The sequence below is a fragment of the Protopterus annectens genome, chromosome 3.part1 (genome assembly GCF_019279795.1).
Source record: "Protopterus annectens isolate FY-2018-M chromosome 3.part1, PAN1.0, whole genome shotgun sequence".
Taxonomy (NCBI): domain Eukaryota; kingdom Metazoa; phylum Chordata; order Ceratodontiformes; family Protopteridae; genus Protopterus; species Protopterus annectens.
Genome location: NC_056732.1, coordinates 239,918,672 through 239,931,339, shown reverse-complemented (window position 1 = coordinate 239,931,339; position 12,668 = coordinate 239,918,672). Strand labels below are relative to the sequence as shown.

Here is a 12,668-nt window from a genome sequence, read left to right as displayed (position 1 = left end):
ACTTAGTATATTTGATAAATACCATTTTTTTATTATGAGGGCTATTATTAAACAGAATAAAACGGATATGGATGTATTATATAAAGACAATGAACATATTAACAAGAACATACAAAACGATTTCTTCTTCTTCTTCTTTGCCTTTTCAAGGTTAGGAGTCGCCACAGCAGAACTCCGGTCCGCTAATGATTGGCAGTGGATTTTATGGTGCCTAGTTGCAAGCCCGATGCCCAACTTTCAAAGAAGGCACACCCATTCACACATGCACCTACCCGCATGTCTTTAAATGTCATACGACTGCAAGGAGGACATGCAGACTCCACACAGAAGGTGCTCCAGCTGAGGATCGAATGGGAGAACCTCTTGCTGTGAGGCGACAATGCTAACCACTGCACCACCGCGGCCCCCATACAAAAAGATTTATTATTCACTGTAATAAGGAAAAAGAAAAGTATTATGAGATATCGGAATTTATTGACAATAAATGTCTACATATTCACAAATGTAAGCAAAATAAACCGGAGAGGGGCCGCATTGAATATGAGGTGAACAGAATGTATCCTAAGTCCCACTATTACAAATTTAGTTATAAATTTGACAAAATATTAGTAACGGGGAACCATACAGAGCATAAGGAAGGATATCAGGGATAGGAGAAATAGAGGTAGAGAACAGTCAAACACATGAATTCATGAATCATATGAGATACAAAATCACAATAATGGTAATTTTGATATACATGACCCTTTAGAATCCTCCCAGAAGGTTTGAGACGATAAGGAACAGGAATACACAAGAAAGTTATTACAGAAACAGGTAAGGTCGGGAAGTTTACCGTCAAAGAAGATGAAGAAGGGGAGGAAAGGGAGAGAAAAGAGTTAATGAGGCCACATAAAGGGAACAATCAGGAACGTAGTAGTAACCATGGTGATATTTATATTGAGGGTTGCATTAGTATTGTTAACAATTTTAAGATTTTTAATTATAGTGACTTCCCTATTGAGAAGGTTCATTTTAGATTATTTATTAAAGGGTTCAAATTTATCCCTTCCAAAATATGATATAGGCAATGTACTTATAGAGCTCAAATTGTTTCTTAAGAAAATTCATTTTAAAATACTATATCCTAAGGAAAGATGAATCCCCCAGGAAGAGGTACTAAAGAAGAAAAGTATCTTTAACCCACCCCTCCACCCACAATTGAAAAACTTTGAATCTAAAGTGGAACAAGCTATAAGAATTTAACATTAATAACAATAAGAAAATAATTTGCAACCTAGATAAAGAAGAAACGTTTATACTTGCTAATTTAAGAGACAATAAATCTGTTAGGATCATGAGGCCCAATAATGGTGGTGGGACTTATTATGGATACAGTAGAATATGCAGGTAAAATGATGGATATATTACTTAATGGTAATAAATATTCACTGGTATCTAAACATGAAATAAATAAAACTTATTCTAAATTTGATTATTGTCTAAAGATGTATTACTTCAATGGATTATTAATATTAATTATACATTTTTATATAGATAAGGCTACAGTGTCATCAAATTTCATCATTCATAAAGTACATAAGGATGTACAAAATCCACCAGTAAGACCTATAGTAGCAGCTAATGGGTTAAAAACTTACTCATTGTCTATATTCATTGATAATAAATTGAAACCGTTTTTGAATGAGAACCAGTATTTACTTAAAGATTCCTGGGATTTTTTAAAAGGAATTAATAAGACATATATTTGTAATGATAGATATTGTGGATCTTTTTACTAATGTACCTTATGATATTGGAATGAAATGGTTAGATGAGGCACTTTTATATTGTGTTTTTTAGATCCTGTAGATATTAGATTAATTTCAGAACTCATGGAAATTATACTAAAGAACAATTTTATTTATTTTGATGTGGAATTTTTTAAACAGGATAAAAGAACTGCCTTGGGGTGGCTTAGGTTCATAGGTTCATAGGTTTATACTAGGCTATCTGCCCTAAGGCATTTATAAGCCTAGCCCAAAGTTATGTGGCTTACGCCACCCCTTATGTTAGAAATAATGTGCCCATTAGTTTGTTGTGCCTCTGTCCAGCAGTGACACAGAGATGATTCCCGGGGTAAACCTACGATCTCCCATCCACCGGTCAAGATTTCTCTTGAACAGAGCCAGCGAGTTGCTCTGCCTCACATGGACTGGGATTTTATTCCACAGCATGTGGAGTCTCTGGGTGATAAATCTATCCCTCCAGCACGTCCTATTTATATCCGTGCTAAGGTTTAAGTCACTTGCTCTAGTGGTTCTGGTGGATTTGGATTTTTTGAGGTGGAGCATGTCCATTAATTCCGGGTTGGTCATGGCCTTCTATGTCAGGCACAGGTCACCTCTGAGTAGACGGTATGCAACTGAATAGAGTTGGAGTTTCTTCAGTGTGGCAGTATATGACAGGTTTTGGAGTCCCTTTATCCTTTTGGTGAGGAACTTTTGGGGTCTCTCCAATTGCTGCAGGTGTCGGGTGAGATACATCCCGAATGGGGCATTGTACTCGATCATTGGTCTGATAAGTGAAGAGTACAGGGGAACAATGACCTCACTTGATCTGGATGTGAATCCCTTCATGATCAGATGGGCAATGTAGAAGGTCTTCGAACCACTTTAGCAACGTGAGTGTCAAGCGAGAGGCCACTGTCAACCTGGGTACCCAGGTCCCTGATAACCTCTTCTGTGCTTAGTGGGTTGCCATCTATATGGTAGCTTGGGGTTACCTTGTTTTTCCCGAAGGTATGACTATACACTTTTGCTTTTAACTTCAGGCCATGGCTCTGGCACCAGCTATCAGTTTCTGTGAGACCCCTCTGAAGGATGTCTGTGTCCGATGTACTATCCACTATGGCACCCAGTTTGCAGTCATCCACAAACTTTGTCAGCCATAGTCCTCCTATGTTTGCCTGTACTTCTGAGAAGTAGATGCCGAACAATAGGGGGCCAAGGACTGAGCCCTGTGGGACACCACTTGTAACCGGCTTGGAGTCTGACATGGCTCCAGCAACTCTAACCCTGTGGGTTCTGTCCTTTAGCCAGTTTGCAACCCATCTTGTGACATATGGGTTTACATTTAAGCTGGTAAGTTTCTCTATGATACCCAAGTGGGGTATTGTGTCGAAAGCTTTTGCAAGGACAAGGTAGGCTGTATGGACTGCCTTTCCCTCATCAATGGCACCCCAATATATGCAAATATGGTATTACTTGGGTCAGGGTGGAAGGTTGGCATAGTGGTTAAAGTGCTTACCTTACAGACACAAAATGCAGGGTTTGATTCCCATATGGGATAATTGGCTAGGCTTAAAATATCCCACAAGGGCAGTTAGCCTAGTATTAATCTATAAACCTATAAAAAATATGTGAACATATTTATTTGATTAATTCACAATATGTTAAAAGTTAGAAATTAGTTAAGTGATATTTAGATCATATTTGTATTTTTGGGTGGATACCAAAGACAAATTAAAGGGGTTTATTGAATATATACAAGATACAACAACATTTTTGAAATGTATATATTCTATTTCTTATAAAATTGTTAACTATTTAGACATTACTATACATAAACTAGGTAATGAAAAAGAGTTTAAATCTACCCTTTATAGAACAAAATACTTTTTCACACTCATATCTACACTATATATTCTTTGCCACCAGTCCGAACGCTGTTTTTAACCATAGGTCTGTTAACTCTGTCTGTTTTTTTGACATTTTTCTGTTTATTGGCGTTTCAGTGATTAATCCTGTTTGCTGAAGTCCTCACCATTGCAGATGAGTACCGAGTTGGGATTTTTGTTATTTTTGTTATTGTTTTGTGCTGTTTTGGGTTAATGTCATCCAGGAAGGGTAAATGCCGGTGTGGAAGACTGATTCCCCATGAAGACTGCCACAATAAGTGTCTTTTTTGCCTAGGTGCTGCTCACGACCATACGTCTTGTTCAATTTGTCAGGTGTTTGTCTCTAAAACTCTTTGTAGTAGACTTTCTTCCCTTTCATTGTATATTGAAAACCAGTGTCTTAAGCTTCTTGCTAAAGATACTATGGATGGAATTTCCTGCCCCGAGGGTCAGCTATCAGGGAAGAAGAAGATGCATATGGTAAGACTGGAATCTTCCACTGTCCAGCCTCTGCCGGGAGTTTCTCCTGAGGTTATTACAAACCCAGAGGTTCGCCCGGTTGTTTTGTCAGATTCCTCTACCACATCTGGGTTGGAGGCTGGTGAGGATTTGGCAGGCAGCACATCTAATAAGGCTTTGCAGGCGTCTATTTCGGGCATTCAGGGGGAACCATGGTTGACTGTTTTTGACAGGTCTAGAGGGGTTCCGCAGTCTCTCTTTAGGGAAAATGTTACTACTACAGTTTTGAAATGCTGCCCTAAATCTGGGCCTTCTCAGGTTTCTCGGACGGATGTCCCCTTAAAAAAGAAACAGAAAACTAATCATGTTTCTTCTGCTCCTAGGGATCCACAAAGTGAGTGGCAGACCTTTACTCAAGGGTTGTTTAGTGCTTTACTGTCATTATGGCCTCCTCAAGGGGGTTTCGTTCCTTCTCCTCCTTGGTCCTCTTCTTCCCCTAAAAGGCCCAAAGTATTGAATTCTTTGGAGGAAGAGGTGGATTCTGATGATGAATCCCTTGCTTATTCTACCCAGATCCCTTCTCTTTTAGACTATCGGTCTGAGGAGGACTCTCATATCTAGATAATCCTTCTGAGGAAATTTCCTTTGTGGACACATTCTTTAGGATGATGACATTTTTAAAGTGGGATTGTGCCCAGATTTCGGATATCCATAATATGTACTATGAGTTACTGCAGATAGAATCTCCTAAACCTATGGCCATCCCTCCTGTCTTGGCTGCTTTATTGTATGTTTTTTTCCATTTCCTCTAAAGCAACAGATTCTCTGCTCCCAAGAAGTCTGATAGGTTTTATAGGGTGCCTGAGGAGTGTTCCTTTTTGTTTAAATGCCCTGCTGCTGACCTCTCTGTGGTGTCTGTCACCTCTGATAAGCCATCTCAATTGCTTACTTCGCCCACGTTACTACCTTCTGACAAGGACAGTAGAACTATGGATAGGTTGGGTAAGAAGATTTATATTTTGACTACCCTAGCTGTTAGGGCTATTAATTATCAAATCTATATAACTAGGTATGTCTTGGCTCTTCTTTCTCAGGCTTGTCAGCTTCTTTCTGGTCTTCTAGACTCTGAGAATAAATCTTCTGCTCTTTCCTTGCTTGGGACTTCTTCTCAGGTAGTTCATCATTCTATCAAATGTAGTTATGATGCAGCAGATGCCTCTTCTAGGGCTGCTGCTTCTGGTTCTATTCTGAGAAGATATTCTTGGCTTAGGCTTCAACCTTTGTCTGATGATATTAAGGCTAAGTTGATGGATGCTCCTCTGGATAATAAACTTTTGTTTGGTGAAGCGGCTGCTGGTTTATTTAAGTCTCTTCAAGACAAGGGGGAGGCTTTACAGGAGCTTAAGCATGTCTTTGTTTCTCTTGTGCCTAAATTTCAGCGAAACTACCCTTCTAAGCCAGCCTTTGTTCATAGGTAATCTCGCCCTCTGTCTAAAGGTAAAAAGCTAGTAAACGGACTCCTCCTGCTAAGCCCACTCAGACTGCAGGGATTCTTAAGCCTTCCTTTCCTGGCAAACTAGGTGCTGTCTGACTATCCACCTCTTCCCAGCCACATTCCTATTTCTCTTCACCTTTCTCTTCCTGTTTGACTCCGAATCACCCAGGATTATTGGGTTCTGTAAATCATTCGGTCTGGATTTCCCACCCTCCTTTTATGGGCATTCCTCAGCCTCCTCTGGAACAACTTCCTTTTTCCCCCAGAGGTTCTTCGAGACCTCTTGTCTCAGGGTACTATTCAAGATGTGTCTGTGTCCCAAAGGGGGAAAGGGTTTTATTCAAGAATGTTTCTAGTGCCCAGAAAAGAAGGTACTTGGAGACCTATTCTAGACCTCTCCCATCTAACAGTTTTTTGAAGGTGCCTTCCTTTTGGATGTTGTCCCTTCAGTCCCTTTTTCCTCTCTTGCTACCTCAGGCCTTTCTGGTGTCTCTGAACCTCTAGGATGCCTATCTCCATATTCGGATCCATTCTCTTTTCAGGAGATTTTGGTGTTTCTCTGTTGCTTCCTGGCATTTTCAATTCTGTGCTTTGCCCTTTCTACTACCCCAAGGGTATTCACCAAATGTCTCGCTCCTGTGATTGCCTTTTACAGGCTTCAAGGGATCCAAACCTTTCCTTATTTGGATGACCTGCTGATTCAGGCATCTTCTCCAGAGGTCCTTTTGCAAAATCTTCATTTCATCATTTCTCTTCTACAGAGCCTGGGGTTCACAATAAACTTCAAAATGTCTTCCCTGACTCCTTCTCGGGATCATGTCTTTCTGGGTTGCAGGATTCAAATGGTGCTAATGTTGGCATCCCTGCCTCCTCCAAAGGCATTAACTCTCATTTCTTTCTTTCAAACTCTTCTTTCCATGGCCTCCATTATAGCCAGGGAGTTTCTGACAGCTGTGGGGTTCATAGCTTCCACATTCTGATGCTCCCTCTGGCCAAACTCCATATAAGGAAGTTCCAGTGGTTTCTGAAGTCGGTGTGGCTTCAGCATACACATCCTCTAGACTTTCCTGTTCCTCTTCTCCCATGTCTCAAGAAAGAAATTCTATGGTGGATTCAGCAGTTGTCTCTGAATCCAGGGTTCCCTTTTCAACATCCACTTCCCTCTTAGGATCTGTTCACAGATGCTTCAGATGTGGGATGGGGAGCAAAGTTTGCCTCCCTGAGAGTTAAGGGAGTGCGGTTACCTTGTCAGCAGAAGGAGCACATCAACATCAAAAAGATGAGGGCTCTTATGCTGGCTCTTCAGGCCTTTCATCCTCTCTTCTCTCTGGGGCCTCTCAAGGTATTCACAGACAATACCATGGTCATGTGGTATATCAACAAAAAGAGGGGTAGGAGATCTTACTGTCTTTGCTGGCTGGCACTTCTGGTATGGGATCTGACTATCCAATATCAAGTGTCTCTTCAGGCAGTTTATATTCCTTCAAATCAGAACATTGTGGCAGACAATCTGGGCAGGTCCTTCACTCACTTCAATGAATGGATGCTTCACAGGGATGCATTTCTGGACATTGTTCACCAGTGGGGTTCTCCTCTAGTAGATCTCTTTGACTCCCCTCTGAACAGACATTTTCCTCTGTTTTGTGCCAGAGTCCCAGGTCCTCTGGTAGGGAAGGTGGACACCCTCTCATTTTCTTGGAAGGAGATGTTTCTTTATGCATTCCCTCCCCTTCCTCTCATTTCGAGAGTCCTGATTAACATTCAACAGGATGCTCCCAAAATCTTGTTGGTGACCCCCTTTTGGCTGGGATAGCACTGGTTCCCTCTACTTCTGCATCTAGCCAAGGGCAATCACCACAAGTACCTCACAGGGTAGATCTCCTCACACAAGACAAGTGGTCTCTCATCCATCCCCACCTGTCAACGCTTGAACTGACACTGTGGGTAATAGGGTTTTGATTCCTCACAGACACCTTTTTTTCTGAGGATGTGCTGCAGGTCCTGCAGGAGGCCAGGAAACCTACTACTAGGAAATCCTACTTGTCTAAGTGGAAGAAGTTTTCTATTTGGTGTCTTTCTCATGATCTGGACCCACTTTCTGTGGATATTCCTTTGGTTCTCTCTTGTGTGAGTTGCTCAATGCTGGTTTGGACTATTCTGCTAGCAAGGCCCACTTATCAGCTCTCTCTGTTTGTCTGCCTTTAACTCCCTGCTAGCTTCTAGATTTCAGGCTAAGCAATTTCTTAAAGGCATCCTTAATATTAGATATCCCAGGAAGCCTGTTCCTCCTACCTGGGACCTTAATTTTATTCTGGAAAAATTGACTCAGGCTCATTTTGAGCCTGTTGTTTCAGCTTCCTAGCAACATTGTTCTTGGAAGACAGTTCTTGTGTTAGCTCTTACTTCTGCCAGATGGGTGTTAAGAGTTGCAAGCCCTTATGGCTTGTCCACCTTTTTGATATTTCATGAGGCCAGGGTGTCCTTGCGTACTAATCCTTCCTTCATGCCCAAGGTGGTTAATGAGTTGTCACTTAATCAGTCTATTAATTTGCCTACTTTTTCCCCCTCTCCACAATTTGACAGTGAGAGGGTCCTGCATACCTTAGATGTGCATAGACAGCTTAGATTTTATTTGGATAAAACTAAAGCTAGCAGAAAATCTGACCAGATATTTGTTTACTTTCATCCTAGGTCTTTGGGTTTGGCTGTTTATAAGCAAACTTTTTCCACTTGATTTCAAAGGCTATTTCCTTTTGTTACACTTTTCATGGCGAGAGCCTTCCTTCTTCTGTAAAGGCTCATTCTACTAGAGCTGTGGCTTCTTCTGGTGCTTTTTTCAAAGGCATAGATGTTAATTCTATTCTTGAAGCTGCTAACTGGACTTCTGTCCATACCTTTACCAAACATTACCAGTTGGATGGTATCTCCAGAGCTAGGGCTGGTTTTGCCGATGCCATTCTTCATTCTTAGAGGGCTGTGCTGCTTCTTCCTCCTCCCAAGTTTCTTCTTGAGCTTGGCACTCTCCCATTTGTAACGAATACTGCAGAAGTGAATGTGAGGGCATAGTACAGTTGTGTAAAATCTTACTATAACAGTAAATGTCCTTGCCTTCACCACTGCAGTATTCACTCCCTCCTATCACCCTAGTTTTTTTTCCTTCCTGGATGTGCAGGTTCTCCTTGGTTTTCCTTTGCTGTTCCTATTGGGGCAATCAGTTCTGAGGATGGTATGCCTGAACATCACCTTTATGCCCTACGCTACACAAGAGATGTGTAGGTGATGTTCAGTATACCTTAAAGCAACGGTAGACTTTGGTAAACTGGATGGATGGTGGGCTTCAGAGCAGGGAATCCCATTTGTAATGAATACCGCAGCGTTGAAGGCAAGGACAGCTACTGTTATGGTAAGATTTTACACAACTGTACTTTCTTCTTTCTATGTAGTCAAAACAGAGTGAACATTTAGAAAAAGAATATGCAAACACATATATGATGTTAATAAAGGAAATTATACAAATGCCCTGTATAGGCATAAAAAAGAACGCACAAAAGGAGATTTTAAGTTTTTTGCAACAGAAGAAGTGTCTGCAGAACCTAGAAGAGGATTACTGGATACAAAGACAGAATACAGGGAGCTATAGTGGCAGTTAATTTTAGACGCCAGTAAACCTCCACCAGGATTGAATGATTATATATCGATTGCCTTATATTAAAATTAAGCAAAGCTAGGTTATAATTATGTTGTATATTTACATAGAAGTTTATGGAATGTAATAACATTTTTTGAGATGATAATAGTATAATAATTTTAAATGTTTATTTCATAGAAGTAACATACATTCTGCATATCTTATATACGTTTTTTATAATGTTATACATCTTAGGTATGGTTTCATATATAACGAAGAAGGACATGACAGCAGGGAGATTTATTTTTTAGGACTATAGAACACATTATTTTAGTACTTTGCTTTAGCTATTAATTTCATGTTAAGCCCCCTTTTATTTATTAGACCTATGAGTAAAAATAAAAAAGATATGAAACACGTCTACCTAAGATAAATTCACTATAGACTAATATATCGATTTAATGAACTAAGATAAGTGCGATGCCAAACCAGTTTGCTTTATGCTTATTGATCTTTTACTTTTTGTAAACGGAATTGAATTTATAACACAATATATGAGGTTGCAGTATATGATATCTCCACCTAGAGTTTTTAAAAACGACTTAAATGTATTATATGACTGCATTATTTTATTTTTAAGAGCCATGGTTTAGTTTAAAGCGCAACAGAAATGACGATAGGTGGGGGGAGCGTATAAACTCCTAATATACAGGGACGAATACGCCGCCGTGTTTGACTATTTTAGCGTTAAAGTTTTATTGTTTTTTCACCTTTGAGTGTTTAGATGAATTGTCTAACCATAAGTGCGGATGTTTTTGGTTAAAGTGATTGTACTCGCACACTTATTCTACTCGCGAACATGGCTGCATTTTTTGGCTTGCGGACTACACAAAATCCTCTATCACAGACTCTATAAACTGTTTCGGTTTAGCAAGTCTTCTTTGCTTTCTATCCCAAACTCTGTCTAAACTGATTTGCTTTCATACCACTAATTAGTTTAACCACAACCTCTCATACATTAAACAGTCTGGTGTATCATCACATTCAACAGTTTCTGCACAACAGCATGACACTAGACTGCAATATATCTAGGTGAAATGAACTACCAAAAGAACAAAGTAAACCGCCACAGTAACCCAAGCAAAACAAGTCAGAAAGGCGCTTCACTTGATCCAGTTCTGTTCTCAGGCGGGTGCCTTATGTAAGAGGACCCTCATAGCCCTAGCAATGACCTAAGAGATCAGGTGGTTCTCCAAAGTACAAGAGTGTGTGTGTGGACAAAACATACCCACGGCTAGTGCAAAGGACAGAACTTCATTTTTTTGCCAAAATAAAAGCTTATTTTTGCTGCATTCGAGTTGCTTATGCTATTTCATATAATAGTTATGTGTTCCAGATAGAAAATAACTGTTTTATGCAACTATTAAAAAAAACATAAGAAATATATTTTGTCTTCAAATCTCAGGACATTTGCAATGTTTTAGGTTTTTTCGCAGTACACAAGTGCCCAAAGTGGGACTGTCCCTCGCAAAGACGGACAGGTAGTAACCATATTGCCCAAAACTAGGGATATTTTAAAATACTGCTCGTACAAACTTAGAAAGTTGATAGAATAACAGGTTTTGCAGTTGTGTGAATTTTCTGAAGGGTATAAAGTCTGAAACTTAAATATCTCTGCTATAATTTCTAGCTTCAGTCTTCAGTGATTTGCCAATAATTTGCTAGAAAACTAAAATTTTATGAGGACCAAATCAAAAATCTACACATTCTGCGAAAATCTGGACAGTTGTAAGATATCGACTGACGTCCTAACCAGTTTCCTTTTCTCTGCGGTATGTTCGCTTATAGTGCGGAGCACCCACAGTAGTAGTTCCTGCATCTGTCTGAACTGGATCAAGGGGCTGGTTGGAAAGCAAATGAAAGTAAAGCACGTTTTATCGCAGTTAAACATACGCTAACGTGAAGTACGATCGCACAGTTAAGCACGCATTAAAGTGACTGATAGCCTTTTTACAGGAAGCTATAACATTCCTTATCACCTTGCTGGCGGAAAAGTATACCCATTAAATAAGTAGGCACGACTGAGTTGTTAAGCAGCCACTAATCATACCCCTACATATAACCCTAAACCCATGTACTAAAACCGGAAGCATGCTCAAGCATTTTTCTGAACACTGCTCCGTGTTAGTTCCGTTCCACACACGATTCTAGTTGACGGGATGACGTAAGCCAATATTCGTTACGCTTTTAACGCAGGCGAGTAGTAATGTTAGTTGGGTTATATTATTGAATACCGGTTGTTGTGTCTTATGTTATGGCTTCAGAGTAAGTTTCTTTTTTGGTCGTAGCTGATGTCACTTTTTATAGAGTTGTTTCGTTGTTCTTATACACCATTCATTTATATTTTCAAACACGGAAGACATAGAACTGAATCAACCTCCACTAGGCATGTCTGACAGAAATCTGTGTCTTTTTCCTGGAGGTTGGGTTTTTGATGTTTTTTCTTCTACTGCTGGGGATGTGTACAGTGATTATTTTGTTTGAAAATGTAACTGGTTAGCAGTCTGATAGTTTACGGGATTAGGTTTGATCAACTGAAGTGTTCATTATCCCATTTTCAAGGACTTGCTTGTTTTGACTTTCTCATTACAGTGTAGAGTTGTCTTGTAATCCAGTTTTAAGAACGGAATGTTAGAGTATATATGTCTGGGTATTATTTCTTGTTTGTTTCAGATTAGTTTTTTTTTAAATAACTGGCAGATTTACCAATTTTAATAACGTACTATTACGTGTAGTAGAACAAAACATTGTTAAAATGCATTCAACGATACTGTTGCTCTCCTTATTATATGAGTTATATAAAGTGCATATTGTAGATTAATACGTAAAGAATGAGCAAGGCTGTGGAGCTCTGTGTGTACAGATGCATAAGAAGATATTTAAATTAAAAAGTACAGTCCTGTGCTTTGTCGAGCTTCACACTTGTGTGCGTTAGGAGACAGATGTTGAAACAGGGGTTCTGACAGAAACAACCTAAGTAACAGTATGTACACGAAGGCAGCATAGCTGTCAGACTCGACTTCCAGCTCCAAAAATCAATGAAGAAATCCAGAGATAATATAGGCGGGGACATTTTTAAAAACATTAGTTGTGTAAGTTGAGAAGCTGACAAGAGTGATGGAATGTCGGTTAACCTGCATTTGCTGAAGTAAGAGAAGTCTATATTGTCATAATTAATTTTAACTAGCCACCGTTTCTTCCAAAATCATCTGTTTAATGTTTTGGGGATAGAGCAGATTAGGAAGAAAGAGAGCAACATTTTGAGCCAAAACGAGGGACATCTCTGAAGATCGGAAGCATTTGAGAGGTATTGAAGGCAGAACCTGGATTGTATTATTCTGATTACATTTTGTATCTTTCGGTGTAAA

At 39.7% G+C, this 12,668-nt stretch overlaps 1 protein-coding gene across 1 annotated transcript in view; it reads left to right on the top strand.

Annotated features, from left to right (window-relative positions):
• Positions 1–11,449: 11,449 nt before the first annotated feature.
• ATP2C1 (ATPase secretory pathway Ca2+ transporting 1) overlaps positions 11,450–12,668 on the top strand; it is a gene marked incomplete in the record, with an annotated part of 2,099,819 nt that continues 2,098,600 nt past the window's right edge. The window contains 1 exon segment of the mRNA XM_044066734.1: positions 11,450–11,565. Within this exon segment, the coding sequence (XP_043922669.1) occupies positions 11,550–11,565 (16 nt within the window).